At 47.5% G+C, this 12968-nt stretch overlaps 1 protein-coding gene across 2 annotated transcripts in view; it reads right to left on the minus strand.

Moving 5' to 3' along the window:
• The window catches only part of HABP2 (hyaluronan binding protein 2), a 36706-nt gene that overhangs the window by 13201 nt on the left and 10537 nt on the right, over nucleotides 1-12968 (minus strand). Inside the window, exons 2-4 of one of the 2 annotated variants that reach the window (XM_011359272.2) lie at nucleotides 9150-9186; nucleotides 2210-2320; nucleotides 632-739 (exon numbers count right to left, since the gene is read on the minus strand). In XM_011359272.2, coding sequence (XP_011357574.1) covers nucleotides 632-739; nucleotides 2210-2320; nucleotides 9150-9186 — 256 coding nt within the window. Of the gene's footprint in view, nucleotides 1-631; nucleotides 740-2209; nucleotides 2321-3884; nucleotides 4042-9149; nucleotides 9187-12968 lie in introns of those variants that run through there. The other variant, XM_023530117.1, reaches the window with a different exon arrangement.

Consider the following 12968-nt stretch of genomic DNA (forward strand, 5'->3'; position numbering starts at 1 on the left):
GAGGTGCAGTTAGTCTATAGAAGTTTTTTATTCTTCATGCTTTATCAGATAGCCTTGTGTTATGCTCATAAGAACTCGCTCAAGGCAGACACAGTTTTTATCAGTGTCTCCTTGAGTGAGGATGGCAGGAAGAGAGAGCATGGAGCCAGGGGTTAACCACCAGAGCTCTAATTTCTGCTCGTCTCCTAACTAGCTGTGTGACCATGAGCATGTCCCCTGTCCTCTCTGGGCTCTTTTCTCTAACTGAGCTAGGCACTATGTGCCCTCAGATTCTTCCTGCTCTCCCATTTCTCTGTTGCAGTGAGTCTAAACACTCTAAACAAACAAACAAATGAATTAAAGTCCCGAGTTTGGAATACATCTTTGTCAGAGTCCAGGTCTTGTCTCTTCTTAGCCTCAATGCTGTCATCTGTAGAACGGACATACTAGTCCTATTTATCACACGGGAGTGAAGATCCAGTGAGATGCTGCCTGTGACCATGCTGAGGAATCTGTTATGTATGATACAATGCCTGTGGATATAATCCTTTCCATGGGGTCACTAAATCTCTCTTTACCTGCTAGAATTGGAGGCGAAACTGCCTCTTGTTCAACTCAGAGGGAAGAGTTAATCCAGTGAAGGTACACTCACCGTTCTGACACCTGCTTCCAGAGAAAGGGGCTGGACAGCTGCACGTGAAAGTGTCCCCATGGATGAGGCAGTTCCCACCATGTTCACAGGGGCTGGACAGGCATGGATCTAAGACATGGCAGAAGTCAATGTTTGCAATGAGCAGCAGGTGAGAAGTCCCCTGCTTGCTCATCAACTGTCAGTCTCCTGCCCAAATGAGGAAGTAACTGCATAGCTAGTGATTGAGGAGAGGGGCAAATCAGCATTGCCCTTCTAAAGCAAGGAAAACTGCAGTCACACAACCAGAGAGAGGGCTGCAGGTTAGAAAGAGGACAGGCAAGAAGGAACCGTGACTGTCTCCCCTCGGCCTTTCTCATTGAGAAACTCCCCTTTTCCATCATCAATGTTTTTCTCCTCCCAGTCTCCCTGGGAGTGCCACGGGGTCTGTCTCTGATGCTGAAGGCATTTCACAAGCCTGAAGACCTCCCCTACTCCCAGTGCCCAGGGGTGGAGGTCAGGACTGGGGAAAGAAAACCCACCCCTAATGAAACACAAGCTTTCTGAACATCAGGCAAGAAGACCAAAGGCAAGAGGGTGACAGAAAAATTGACGGCGAGGAGGAAATGACCCAGTGGCCTTCATCTTTCTTCAACTACTTGTTCAGTTAGATTTTGTCATATTTCATCTGTGCCTTTGGCTTTTCATGGTTGTCTGAATGGATCTTCCCTCAGGGAATTCTTTATCCTTCTGTTCACACACATTGTTCTTTGGTTCAGGAACTAGGATCCCTGGGCCCAGCTCTTGTTTTGATGGTCCCTTCTGATGTTCCCCTGATGCCCCATATCTTAGCCCTGCCTTCCAGGCCACTTCGCACAGTTAAACAGCTTTTATTCCAACTGATAAGTGCTTTCCATTTCTTCTCTTGATTTAGTCACATGGCTTTGCTTGGGCCCAGCTTCTTATTTTTATTTCTGTCCTAGTTCTTGGTTTATGAAGCCACAAACACAAAAACAAATGTGGTACAAGGACACATGTATGAGTACACACACACACACACACACACGCACGCACGCACGCACATATACATCCTAACAATTGTGCAAAGCTTCTGAAAAGATGAGAAGAGAAAGAAAAACGCAGCCCATGTGGAAGGGAAGGAAAGCCCCAATGCCAGATTTGTGAATGTCACAATCTGATGCCACATGCTAACGCAGACTCTTCTTCATAATTAGGACCTACCTTTAATCAACGGTATGGGAATGATTTTGAATATGACGCCTATTCATAGTGTCAGGAGACCTGGATGATGATGCACTAACTCACTGTATCCACTTGGCTAAGCCAACTCCTCTCTTGGCCTCATTTGTTTCATGCGTCATTTGAGGATGAGAGAGATGGTCTCTAAGAACCTCTTCGGTCCTCACAGTGCATGATTCTAACTGGAAAAAAAGCTAGCCTAAATCATGTATTTGATACCCATTTTATGATGCTGGTCAGAGAGCAGGAGGAGGAGGAGGCCCATGCATAGAACAACAGAACCCCCCCTCCAGGTGTGCTGCTTTCATCTCAAGAGGGCCCCCAAAGAGCTTAGGTACCTACCATCATCTGCATAGTACCAGTCAGGATTCTCAGGGTGGCCAACTTCACGATTGGTGTTCTCTTCCTGGTTGTAATTCTCGTAGCTGTACTCATAGTTGTCACGAGTCCAATCTACAGAAGTGGAAACAGGACCAAAGAAACCCTAAACATTAGACCCAAATAAATCGACATTTTATTTCACCGAACACCTTTCTTTCTAAAGGTTTCAAAGTCCTGAAGAAGGAATCATGTGTCTTTCCAGCTCCTCACACTGATGGGGTGGACGGAGGTGTCAGGCATTGTGAATTTTCATCTGGAGTTGGGGGTTATGACCCAGCAAAGCAGCAATGGCACTTGGCAGGGTTAAGAGCACCTGATTGGAAATGGGAGAAGTCAAGTTCTGGCTTCCCACTAACTGTGACCTTGTTCAAGACAATAGTATTCTCGGGGCCCCAGTTTTCTCATCTGTAAACAGCATGAAGATGATTGGGGGCTTAGAGGGTCTCCTGTATGAGATCTGCCCAGGGTCGTATCCAGCGGCACTTGAGTGCCTTGTTGGATGGTTCTGTGAAATGAAATGAAATTTCTCATGGAACTTTATTAGTCACTTTAGCTTAATGAACTTAAAGAAACTCATCTCTGTCCTCTTGGTCACAGCATCAAATTCCTAAGTTGTATCTATAGAGGAGTCACAACAGCTAATATTTATTGCGCCTTCACTATGTCCTAGGCCTTGTGCTAAGCATTTTACATGAACTATCCATTTCATTTATCCTTATAAAAATCTAGATGTGTTATTATCTCTACTTTAAATTGAGAAACTTGAGGTTGAAAGAGGTTAAGTAACTTGCCCAAGGTCACATAGCTAATAAACAAAAGGATAAGTACTAAGTTTATCTTCATATAACGCCTAAATTGCATTAGCTCGGCTGCTTCAACTGGCCTCTTATACCGCCTCAAGTATGTCCATACTTGCCCTTGGAAATGGGGTCCTGCCATCTCCATTGAATAGTCTGCCTGCTAATTAGCAATCACCTAAGGACAATTTTGAGAAGGTTCATGGATCTTACCCACAGAAAGACAGTGCAGTGTATAATATTGCTCACAGTTATAAATCTCACACGAGACTAGACCATTGAGAAGAACAGGCGTGTGTAAGGCTGGACTCAAGCTTGTTGTGGTCTGGGACCTTGGAAGATGCTAGAAGCTTTGCGGCTCACAGAGAGAAGTTTGGAATTTGCAGAAAGTTGGGTTGACTTTGCTGTCTGCAGCTGGCGGGAATATGGCAAGCAGAAGCCATAAAGAATCCATCCGGAGATACATATGATAATGAGAAGGAGCAAATGCAGATAGCCGACTTGAAAAGGCGCTCCCACAGAGCCAGCTGATGGCTCCGAGGATGGCACTTTACCTACGCCCGATTATCAACCACATTATCTTACTCGTCTCTCAGTCATTCCCTTATAGTCTTTATCTCGTTGGCTTTTGAAAAATCGACTTTTGCACAATGGCTATTTTATATTTCCCATTAAAATGGAACTATCTTTTTATTTCCTTTTTGAATCTGCTAACTCTGGTTCCTTGCCAGAGTTTCACCTCATTTATCACAGTGTCAAGTCAAGACTCCCTTTGCTTGCTCATTATTTCTCCCGAGCTGCTTTTTCCCCACTATGAAAATGCTCCCAGAGGAAGCCACCTTTCCAGGGACGAGGATCTCGGTTGAAGATAAGGCCATTGTCTTCCTGGAGCAAATAAAGTTTCTTTCCATCTAGTTTGATAAAGCGTAGAAAGAGAGCGAGAAAGTGAGAGAAAAAAAAATGTTTCTCTGAGTTTGACATAAAAAATTTCAGACTGACATTTGGGAAGACAATGGGGTTTGGTAATGAGAAGATTGCATCATTTATTTATTTCTCTTTGCTTTGGAGAATGTATTTTTGTTTTTCCAACAGGTGTTTATAGATAAGCCCCTTCAGATTCCTCCCATAATTTCTCCCATCATTCACACAGGTATAGGGTCAGACTGGCTAATCTTGGCCAGGTCATTAGCAATCAACTCCTTTGCAGATGTTTAGAAAGTTTTGCATAGATGAGATGGTGCAACTTTTCCAGGTGACAGGGGATGGATAAAAGGTACGTTGGAGGATTTTGACTTGAATCCAGCTCTACAAACAAGGGCTGCTCATCTCTCGTGGAAACTAAGGAGGGAATGAAACATGCAGGCTTTGAATCATACTTCTGCCAAGCAAGGTCCCTGCTACTCTCCAGAGCCCGGGGCTCTTGGTGGAGATTGATAGGAGGAGCAGAGGCTCAGAGGCCCCAGATGACCAGAGGCCATCCAGCTAGAGGTTTGTGCAACGGAGGGCACTAAGATCCTCTACATTTGGGCTGGGCTCTATAGGAGCGTGGGAATGTTTCTCCACCTCCACTCTAAAAAGCTTATTTTGTCTTTTCTATTCTGTTGGCTCTTAATCCCATTGTCTATGTAACAAACGTGTATCGTACACCTAAATGAGCTAAGCATTATGCCAGATGCAGAAGGGCATCGAAAACAGTGGAGAGTTACACAAATAAGAGTGGGACGTGGCCTCCATAAAGGAGCCTCTGGTATGGGTTGGGTGGGGGAAGAAAGCTGGCCAAGCAAGGAGATGAAAGGGTGGGGGAAGAGGTGGGAGAGCTAGACGTGGCCAAGTCTAGGCGTGGTAGCCTCGAGTTCCACATTGGCCCTCTGGTGGGGTCCACGCCAATCTGATGGAAAAAATGGCCCCGATTCCCCACCCCTTTCTGTATCCGCACCTTTTGTCATATGACTTGGCGGCTCCTCCCACCAAATGATAAAGTCCATCTCCCCACCCCTTGGGTCTGGGGTGCCCTTGGGACTTGCTTTGGCCAAAAGGGTGTGGTAAAAGGACCGTGTGCCAGATGACAGTGTGCCTAGGCCTCAGGAAACCTTGTGTACTTCCTCTCTCTTTCTCTCTCTCATGGACCCCTGTGACTGGCATCTGAACCAGGCTGACCTACTCTAGGTCAACAACAGATCCAGTGGTCCCGCTGAGGCCTCAGACATATGAGAAAGCCCAGCTGACCCACGAGCTGAGCCTGGTCCAGACCAGAACTGCATAGCTGGGCCCAGTCGAAATTGCCAACTCAAAGAATCAAGATCTAAATACGTGGTTAATGGTTTAAGTCACTAAATTTGGGGTAGTATATTATGCAATAATAAAAAATGGACACATAGGGATTAATTCATATTGGTTGCTAGTGGTCTAAGAATTTTAGATTCTTAAATATTCCTCAGTGGCTCAGGTGGCTGTACAGTTTTAGGTTTCATGGCCAGATCTAGATGGCACCTCTCTCTTGAGGTTGATATTTAACTTGGTATTTAACTAGAGAGTTTCTTAAGAGCAAGGGCCATGTCTATTCCTCTCTCTACCCCACAGAGTCCAGCACAGAGCCCTCAATGCAGTTAATGTGTGTGTTTGACTAATCGTTTTTCCCTCTGTGGCCAAGCCTCCCTTCCTTCTGACTGGCCTGCACACAGTGGGTATACAGCTCGGCCAGCACGGATGGTGTATGCTTGGAGCAAAGTAAACAGGAGAGAAACTATGTGAGATTTGGGTCAGGTATTTAGTAATAAAAATGCCTGCTGAGCTCTGTAGGAGTCTAGAAACTTGTTCAAGTACTTTCCTGCGTAGAGAAAGATTGTGGCCTAACATGAAATTTGGTTCCATAGGTAGATTGTAGAAAAAATACTCCAGGTTCAGATACAGATTACTTGAGACTTTCTTTGGGCTATAGAGAGGGGAGAGCTTTGGGGGAAGAATGAGACAGCTGTCAGGAGCATATTATATTAGATATATTAAAAAAAAATACGTGTGAATTTGCCTATTTATCAGAATCTGTTTCTAGAATTTATCAGGAAGAATAGAGAGAATATCTTGAGTTAACCCAAATAATCCTGGTAATAGGTTATTTTGTATTGAGTATTTTATATATATCAGACACTACACTAAATAAATGTGTTGCACACAATCTTATTTAACCTTCAAATAACACCATGGCCTAGGTATTATTATTTTTCTCTTACAGAAAAGGAAAACTTAAGGCAGAGGACATGGCATTGGAAACCAAGCCTACTTAACTCCAAGTCTGGTTTGCTATTTTATGAGCCCTGGAGCCTCTTATGGGTTTATGTTTCATGAAACTCCATGGGTTTTGGCTTCCAGGAAGTAACATGCATCGGTAAATCTTCTTCAGCACAGGCTCCAGGTCTCTCTACCAAGGTTATCATGGTCTATACCCGGGGTCTCTTGGAAAAACTCCGGACTTCCTGTGACAAAGGCTTTGCAGCTGCTCTGGTTAAAGAGCTCACCAGATGTGTGGAACGGAACAGAAATCCATGGAATGCCGTCCCTGCTGGCATCATTCATCACTGTGGCACAGACGGTCCCTCTGAGGGCCTCCCCCAAACCCCAGCCCTGTCGGCCTGCATTTGACGCTTCCAATCCTGCTGACAGGGCAAGCCCAGTGGAGACCCTCCCTGGCAGGCAGCAGGACAGCTGATGGATGGGCTCAGCCTGTGTCGCTGGGCAGAGCCACATCAGCTTCGAAGAGGCATTTCTGCAGGCCTGTTAGCTCTCACATCGCCTGCCTTGGGAGATGGGCAGAGTCTTTGCTGTTTGATGGCCACCTTCTCTGCCACCCACTGGGGACTGTAGCTTGGGCATCTTCTGCTCCAGCAAGACCCTCACCATGCACTATCTCCAGCCAGACCAACTCGAGAAGCGGCCTTGCCCGTGGACATGAGCAGAGCGTTTCGTTGACTACACTGCTGTAAAAAGCCTGCTGGGATCTGACAAATTTCATCAAAGCACAACCCCCATGTGAAATTAAATCAGACACTAACAGGGGTGTTTTTAAAACCTAACCTGCTCCTTGCAGAAAGACCCAGCCACTGCTTGTCATCCTGCTCCACAGCCAGAGACTAACAGAACATCTTGAGATGGATTTGGGAGCCCAGAGGTGGTGTGCTCCAGCATCCCTTCATCTCTTCGACAAACTATTAGAAGCTATTGGCAGAGTTTTTACAGAGCCGAGACTCTCAGGATGTTAAATCCAACAGTCTCCACTCTCTACTAAGTTATTTTTCAGACTGTGCTTAAATACCACCAGTGATGGGAAGCTCACCACCTCATAGGAGCCCAACAGCCCGTTTAGATTTTTGGACAACCCTGATGATTGGAAAGTTCTTCCTGAGGCAGATCAAACCTCACCCTATAGTCTCCAATCTATTTAATTAAAGCTAAAAGCCTAATGGACTCATCAAATGAATCTACTCCCTTTCCTGTGATCTCTGTTCCATAGGGCCACCACTTATGGTTGCTCATGGTGTTCACTGCACAATTCCACGGTGTCATAAACTCCTAGTCATTGTAGATGCCTCTTATGACTTTCTGGCAGATGATAGTAAAGTGTCATGAGGTAAAGACACTTCTTAATTACCACAAAGTCCATCCCTTGGACGAGGGGTGGGGACTGCTTTTCAAATACTTAAAGAGAGTGAGGTTTCTGAGTCTTCTGTGCTCCTGTTTCTTCCCCTGGGTGACCCCACAGTTCTGTAGCTCTGTCTCTCTGACACTCTGACCAAAGCAGCCCCTTCGATGGTGCCTTAGCAGCTGGTGCTAAAGGCTGGGGGAGAGGCATCTCTTGGCTTTGGACCCTCCTTGGAGTCTACGTGCAGATGTGGCCAGCCCGGGGAGCCCTCTGAAATAGGATTCTCCAAGAAACTGAATTATATGTTGTTGGATTGAATATTCTTCTTGGCTTTGGGGAAAGACACAGATCCTTTCAAAAATCCACATGCTATGTTCCCATATATTTCTATCCAATTCCACAAACATTCATTGAGCACATGGGGCGGGACAAAGGCCAGGTATCAATTGCTTGAGCTGGCACAAGTCTGTCTGTCTATCCGGGGCTTTGTGGCAGAAGAATATTAACTGTCAATTTGAATTTGGCCCGGTAATTGCATCTTTGCTCTAAATAGACCCTTAATCCAAAGTTTAGATGTGACTGCAGTCTCCACATACTACCTGCCTGGCTCTTGTCCAATGTGGATGGCCAGCCCAGGGCACCGCTGATTGGGGCTGCTGGCCTCTGCCCCGATAGAGAAGCGAGTGGACTTTTCTTCCTTGGGTTTCAGAGCAGCAGAGGGAGAGTCAGACCCAGGGGCGGAGACCAAGAGTGGATGGTGTGGCAGGAAGAAGCAGCCTCGCTCCACCTGGGCAAGGCTCCTGGCACCAGGCAGAGGAGACAGAAAATGGAGAAGGTGGGAGAGTGAGGAGTGAGTCTGTGAGAGACAGAGCCTGTGCCAAAGAGCCGGGCTCACTGCGGAGAGACATACTGAGGAAATAAACCATATAGCGGTATGAGTGGCAGCCACCAAAAGGGGCGGCCGGCCTGGGGCCGTCTGCATGGCAATGACGGTCCTCTCAGCGTAGAGGTGCTGGCTCCCCACCAAAGGGGGCGAAGTGAGAGGGGGTGGCACAGAGCTGACCTGCCTGGAAGCCAGTGGACACTTGTTCGTGGACACTGTCACTTTGCCTTTGCCCTGTCACCACTAATGGGCTGTGTGACCTGGGGCAAGTTGCTTCTCGTCTCTGGGCCTCAGTAATCTGTAAAATGAAGGGGTTTAACTGCATGAGCAATTTTTCTCTTGGGCTCCTAAGGCTGACCATCAGGGGTGTCCATAAGCAACTTGAAATCGTGTAAAGCGTTGTGTGTGCAAGGACCTACAAACACCCAGGAATGCATTTTTCTGGGCGGATTCTCAGAGGGGTCTGGGACACTTCTGAACCATTTGAACTCTGAGGTCGCGCCAACACTCCCACGCATGGGCCCCCTTTCCTCCTTCCCAGAACCGGCCCTGCTGGGCGGGGAGCCCCAGGGCGATCCGCACACTCACCTGGGTCGGGGTCTAGGAGCAAAGACATCAGAGAGAACTGAAAAACAAAACGACACAGAGCAGAGCAAGGCTGAGTGTGCTGAGCCAGGTGGGTGCCTTCCTGGAGACTTTCCTTGGGGTCACACCCCGGGCACAGGAGCACCGGTGTTTTCTGAGGGCTGCAGCTGGGGCCAGGGTTGGAGGGAGGGGTGGGGCCTATTGGAAGACACTCCCCCCACTTCCTCTGCTGGCTGAACATCCATCCGAAGCACCGCCCTTTCTCCTCGGTGTGGGCAGGTGGTGCTTCGCTTACTTTTCTCACGCTGGAACCTGGCTGCACAGGTGGTCAGTTGTGGTGATTGGCATGTATTGAGCATTTCCTCTCTGCCTGATTGTACATTGCTGCATTTGATTCTCATAACGACCTTATAAAGAGGCTTATATTAGCCTGTTTACAGGTGAGAAAATTGAGGCTAAGAGTTCACACAACTGTGATAGGATTCGGATTCACACTCAAGTCTAGGTGATTGCCTTGGGGTTGGGGATGGACAGATGCTTAAAACTCTCCAGTGACTTCTCATTCTTCTTGGAATAAGATACAAACACCCACCACAACTGATAAACGCCACCCCCCAACCCCCCGCCCCACCATACTCTTCCCTCCCATTCCCCCTCACTGATCTCCAGCCGCACCTGGGTTCGAAATGGCCCTGGCCAAGCTCCTCCCACCTCACGGTGTGATGTGGCACTTGCTGTTCCCTCTGCCTGGAAAGCTCTTCCGCATGATTATCTCTAGGTCTCAGCTTAAATGTCACCTCCACAGGTCTTCCCCAACTCCCTTCTCAGTATGACACCCTCTCCTTGGTTTTGTCACTGTCCCCGTTCATTTTCTCCATGGTCTTCCTTACAACATGTAGTTTTATATTTGTGTTATTTGCATGTTATCTGTCTCTCACATCAGACATGTCCTCCAGGAAGGCAAGGATCTTGTCTGTGTTGTCACTGTTGCAATTACCTAATAACAAGCCTAGCGCTTGGCACATGGCACTCCTCAAAAAGTTTTTTGCTGAATAAATAATGATATCGACAGTTCCTCTCGGAATGCTGTATTTACTAGAAAAAGAAAGTTTTACTCATGAAATAGCTGGGATATTTTCCTTCACTTAAATCAGGGGTCATCACACACAGACACACACACACGCTCGAGAAAGCCAGAGAGCAAGCAATGTGGCAGAATGTTCACTGTTGCATCTAACTGGACGAAGGATGTTCATTGTATTAGTCTTTCCACCTTTTTGTAGGTTTGGAAAATGACAAAATAAAAGGTTGGGGAGGGAAAAGGAAGGTGCAAAAAGGAAGAGAGGCAGTTTGTTTGTCTGGACTGTGCCTGTTTATTTGCCTCACAGGCCCCCATCCCTGTCACTGCAGGAAATGAGACAAGGGGCAGGCCTTTTGTTTGGGAAGGGAGTGAGAATGAGGGGGCCTGGCAGAGGAAAGGCAGGTTCAGGTTTCAAGGGTGTTCCTGAGCCTGGGGTGCTTGAATGGAGAACATCTGAAGGCATTACCAAAAAAAGGGGCATGAGAGGCCCCGAGATCAGACGTATGTTACCCCTCCTTCATTCTCACCCTCGTCATAGCCAGTCAGCTCTGCCTTGGTCTGGTCCTTTGCCCTGCCTCATCTTCTCTCCATTGAGCTTGTCTGCAGGGAAGAGCCTGCCCCTTTCCACTACCTCCGCCCAGCCCTGAGGAGACCGAGATACCCCCTGAATTCTCCTATGTGAGCTGAATAGCATGGCCCAAGCCTGGCTGCCTTCAGCTCTGAGATGTGGGCAGGACAGGAGGGAGGACTTCAGGGCACATCTTTCTTCAAGGCCCAGTATGGAAAAGGACCTCCAAGACCCGTGCCTAGGCCAAAGCCCCGCATCTCAGTCCTGATCTGGAGCCTAAGAGACAGCCAGGTGCTGTGTTGCCCACAGCCAGCAGGTGGCAGACGTGCCCTTCCCAGGAGCTGGAATTGGAAGCTGTTGCTGAGAGCGAAACCAAACAAAAAGAAAGCCAGACCTTCCTGGGCTGTGGGGAGCCGGCTTCAGATCCCACGGGCTCCCAGGGAGTCTGAAGCAGCTGCCGCCCAGCTGTGCAGCCTGAGCTGCATGTCAGGGGGTCCCAGGGATCTGAAGCAGGCCCACTCAGTCTGTGCACCATTGGGTCCACCACAGAGAGAGGCTGTGGTGAAATGTGGAAACTGGCAGCTCAAACACCAAGCTGGATGTTTTGTGGACCGTATGAGAAAGGCCAGGCCAATAGTCGGTTATTTATGCCATACAGCTGGATCCTGAAACTAATGTGGGTGATGGTGGGGGCTGAAGGGTGGAGAGACACAGTATTTACCTCCTTCCATTCAGTTTTTCCACAGAGCCAGGGAGCTGATAGAAGTCCTATTCCTGGGGCTTGCAAATCCAAAGAGGAAGAAGGATGCAAGGGAAGGAGGAGGAGGAGGAGGGGACAACTATGGTCTCTGTTCACATGTATTAAGAGCTGGCAATGTGCCCAAAACTGTGCTAAATGTTTTACATGATTTTTGTCTCATTTATTGCACACAATACTTGATACCTGAGGTACTATAGTTATGTCCATTTTAAAGGTGAGAAAACAGGTTGGCAAAGATTAAGTTGCCCAAAATAGCTCTGCCGGTAGATGCTGGAGCCGAGATCACATGGAGCCAGTTTTACATCAGAGCCCTCACTCTTAATCTCCATTGCTATGAGGGATGAGGACACCACCCTGTGCATAGGTTTTAACGAAAGGATGGAGGAGAAGGAAGCAGAAGAGCTCGCTAACCCTAGGAGATGCAGGGCATTGAGCTAGATTCAAAGATTTGACCCCTGTTCTTGGAAAGCTTTATGAAAGACCTGTCTGGACTATCCTGGTCCTGGCAGGACACAGAGAGGACCATTAGGCCCCAGTGACAACTGAGGAGCCTTAGCTAGTCCTCTGTGGCAAACACATCTCAAAAAACATCTCCATCCAGATCGAAAGGAGGGAAGCCCTGCCTGCTTCTTCCACCACATTCATTCTGAGTCTCAGCTAAAATAGCCTGTGGTCACAGCTGCCCTGGATTCTCTTCGAGAGCTGGAAATAGCTGCTTCTCACACATGGGAAGGTAGATGCTTTGTAATAGATTCAGAGACCCCTCTAGGTCCAGCTGCTGGTCCATCTATTCCACACTTGGGCTTTCTCCATGGCTCAGGACTCTAGCCTTCCCCAGTGAGGAGCAGGCCTGTGGCAACATTAGTCACCAGAGAGCACGTGTCTGGTGTCTTACAGTCTAAGGTTGGTTTGCAGGGAAGGCAGGGAGGGGCAGAGAGAGAAGGATCCTGTGTCTCTGAGATTTACTGATTTACAGTGTAATCTTTTTAGGTGGGAAGGCCATTGAGGCCTAGTCTATTTTGTCCCATCTTTAATCTAGTGATTATTTCAACTCAGATTCTTCCTTTACCTTTTAGATTTCGAAAGGAACACAAAACAAAAAGGCAGAGGCTAAAAGTGAGCTGATGATTTCCAGGAATTAGTTGATAGAAAATGTTCCCAGAGGACTTGGAAGCAGTGGGGGAGAGAGGTGGGGCTAGTCCTGTCTTTTGAGGCCAGAAGCTTGGCTTAGAATGAAACAAAAGCACAAGATCTTTCACCTGGTAGGTATAAGATTGGAACTCTAATTCTAACCATCCTTTCCTCCTCAGATGTTCTTTCTAGGATGACTTGATGGTCGACCAGATGTCCCTGACCACCAAGAAAGGATTGTATTACTTCTAAGGGCAGATGGGTAGGAAAGAACTCTGCACC

This window comes from Pteropus vampyrus, unplaced genomic scaffold (assembly GCF_000151845.1).
Source record: "Pteropus vampyrus isolate Shadow unplaced genomic scaffold, Pvam_2.0 Scaffold46, whole genome shotgun sequence".
NCBI lineage: Eukaryota > Metazoa > Chordata > Mammalia > Chiroptera > Pteropodidae > Pteropus > Pteropus vampyrus.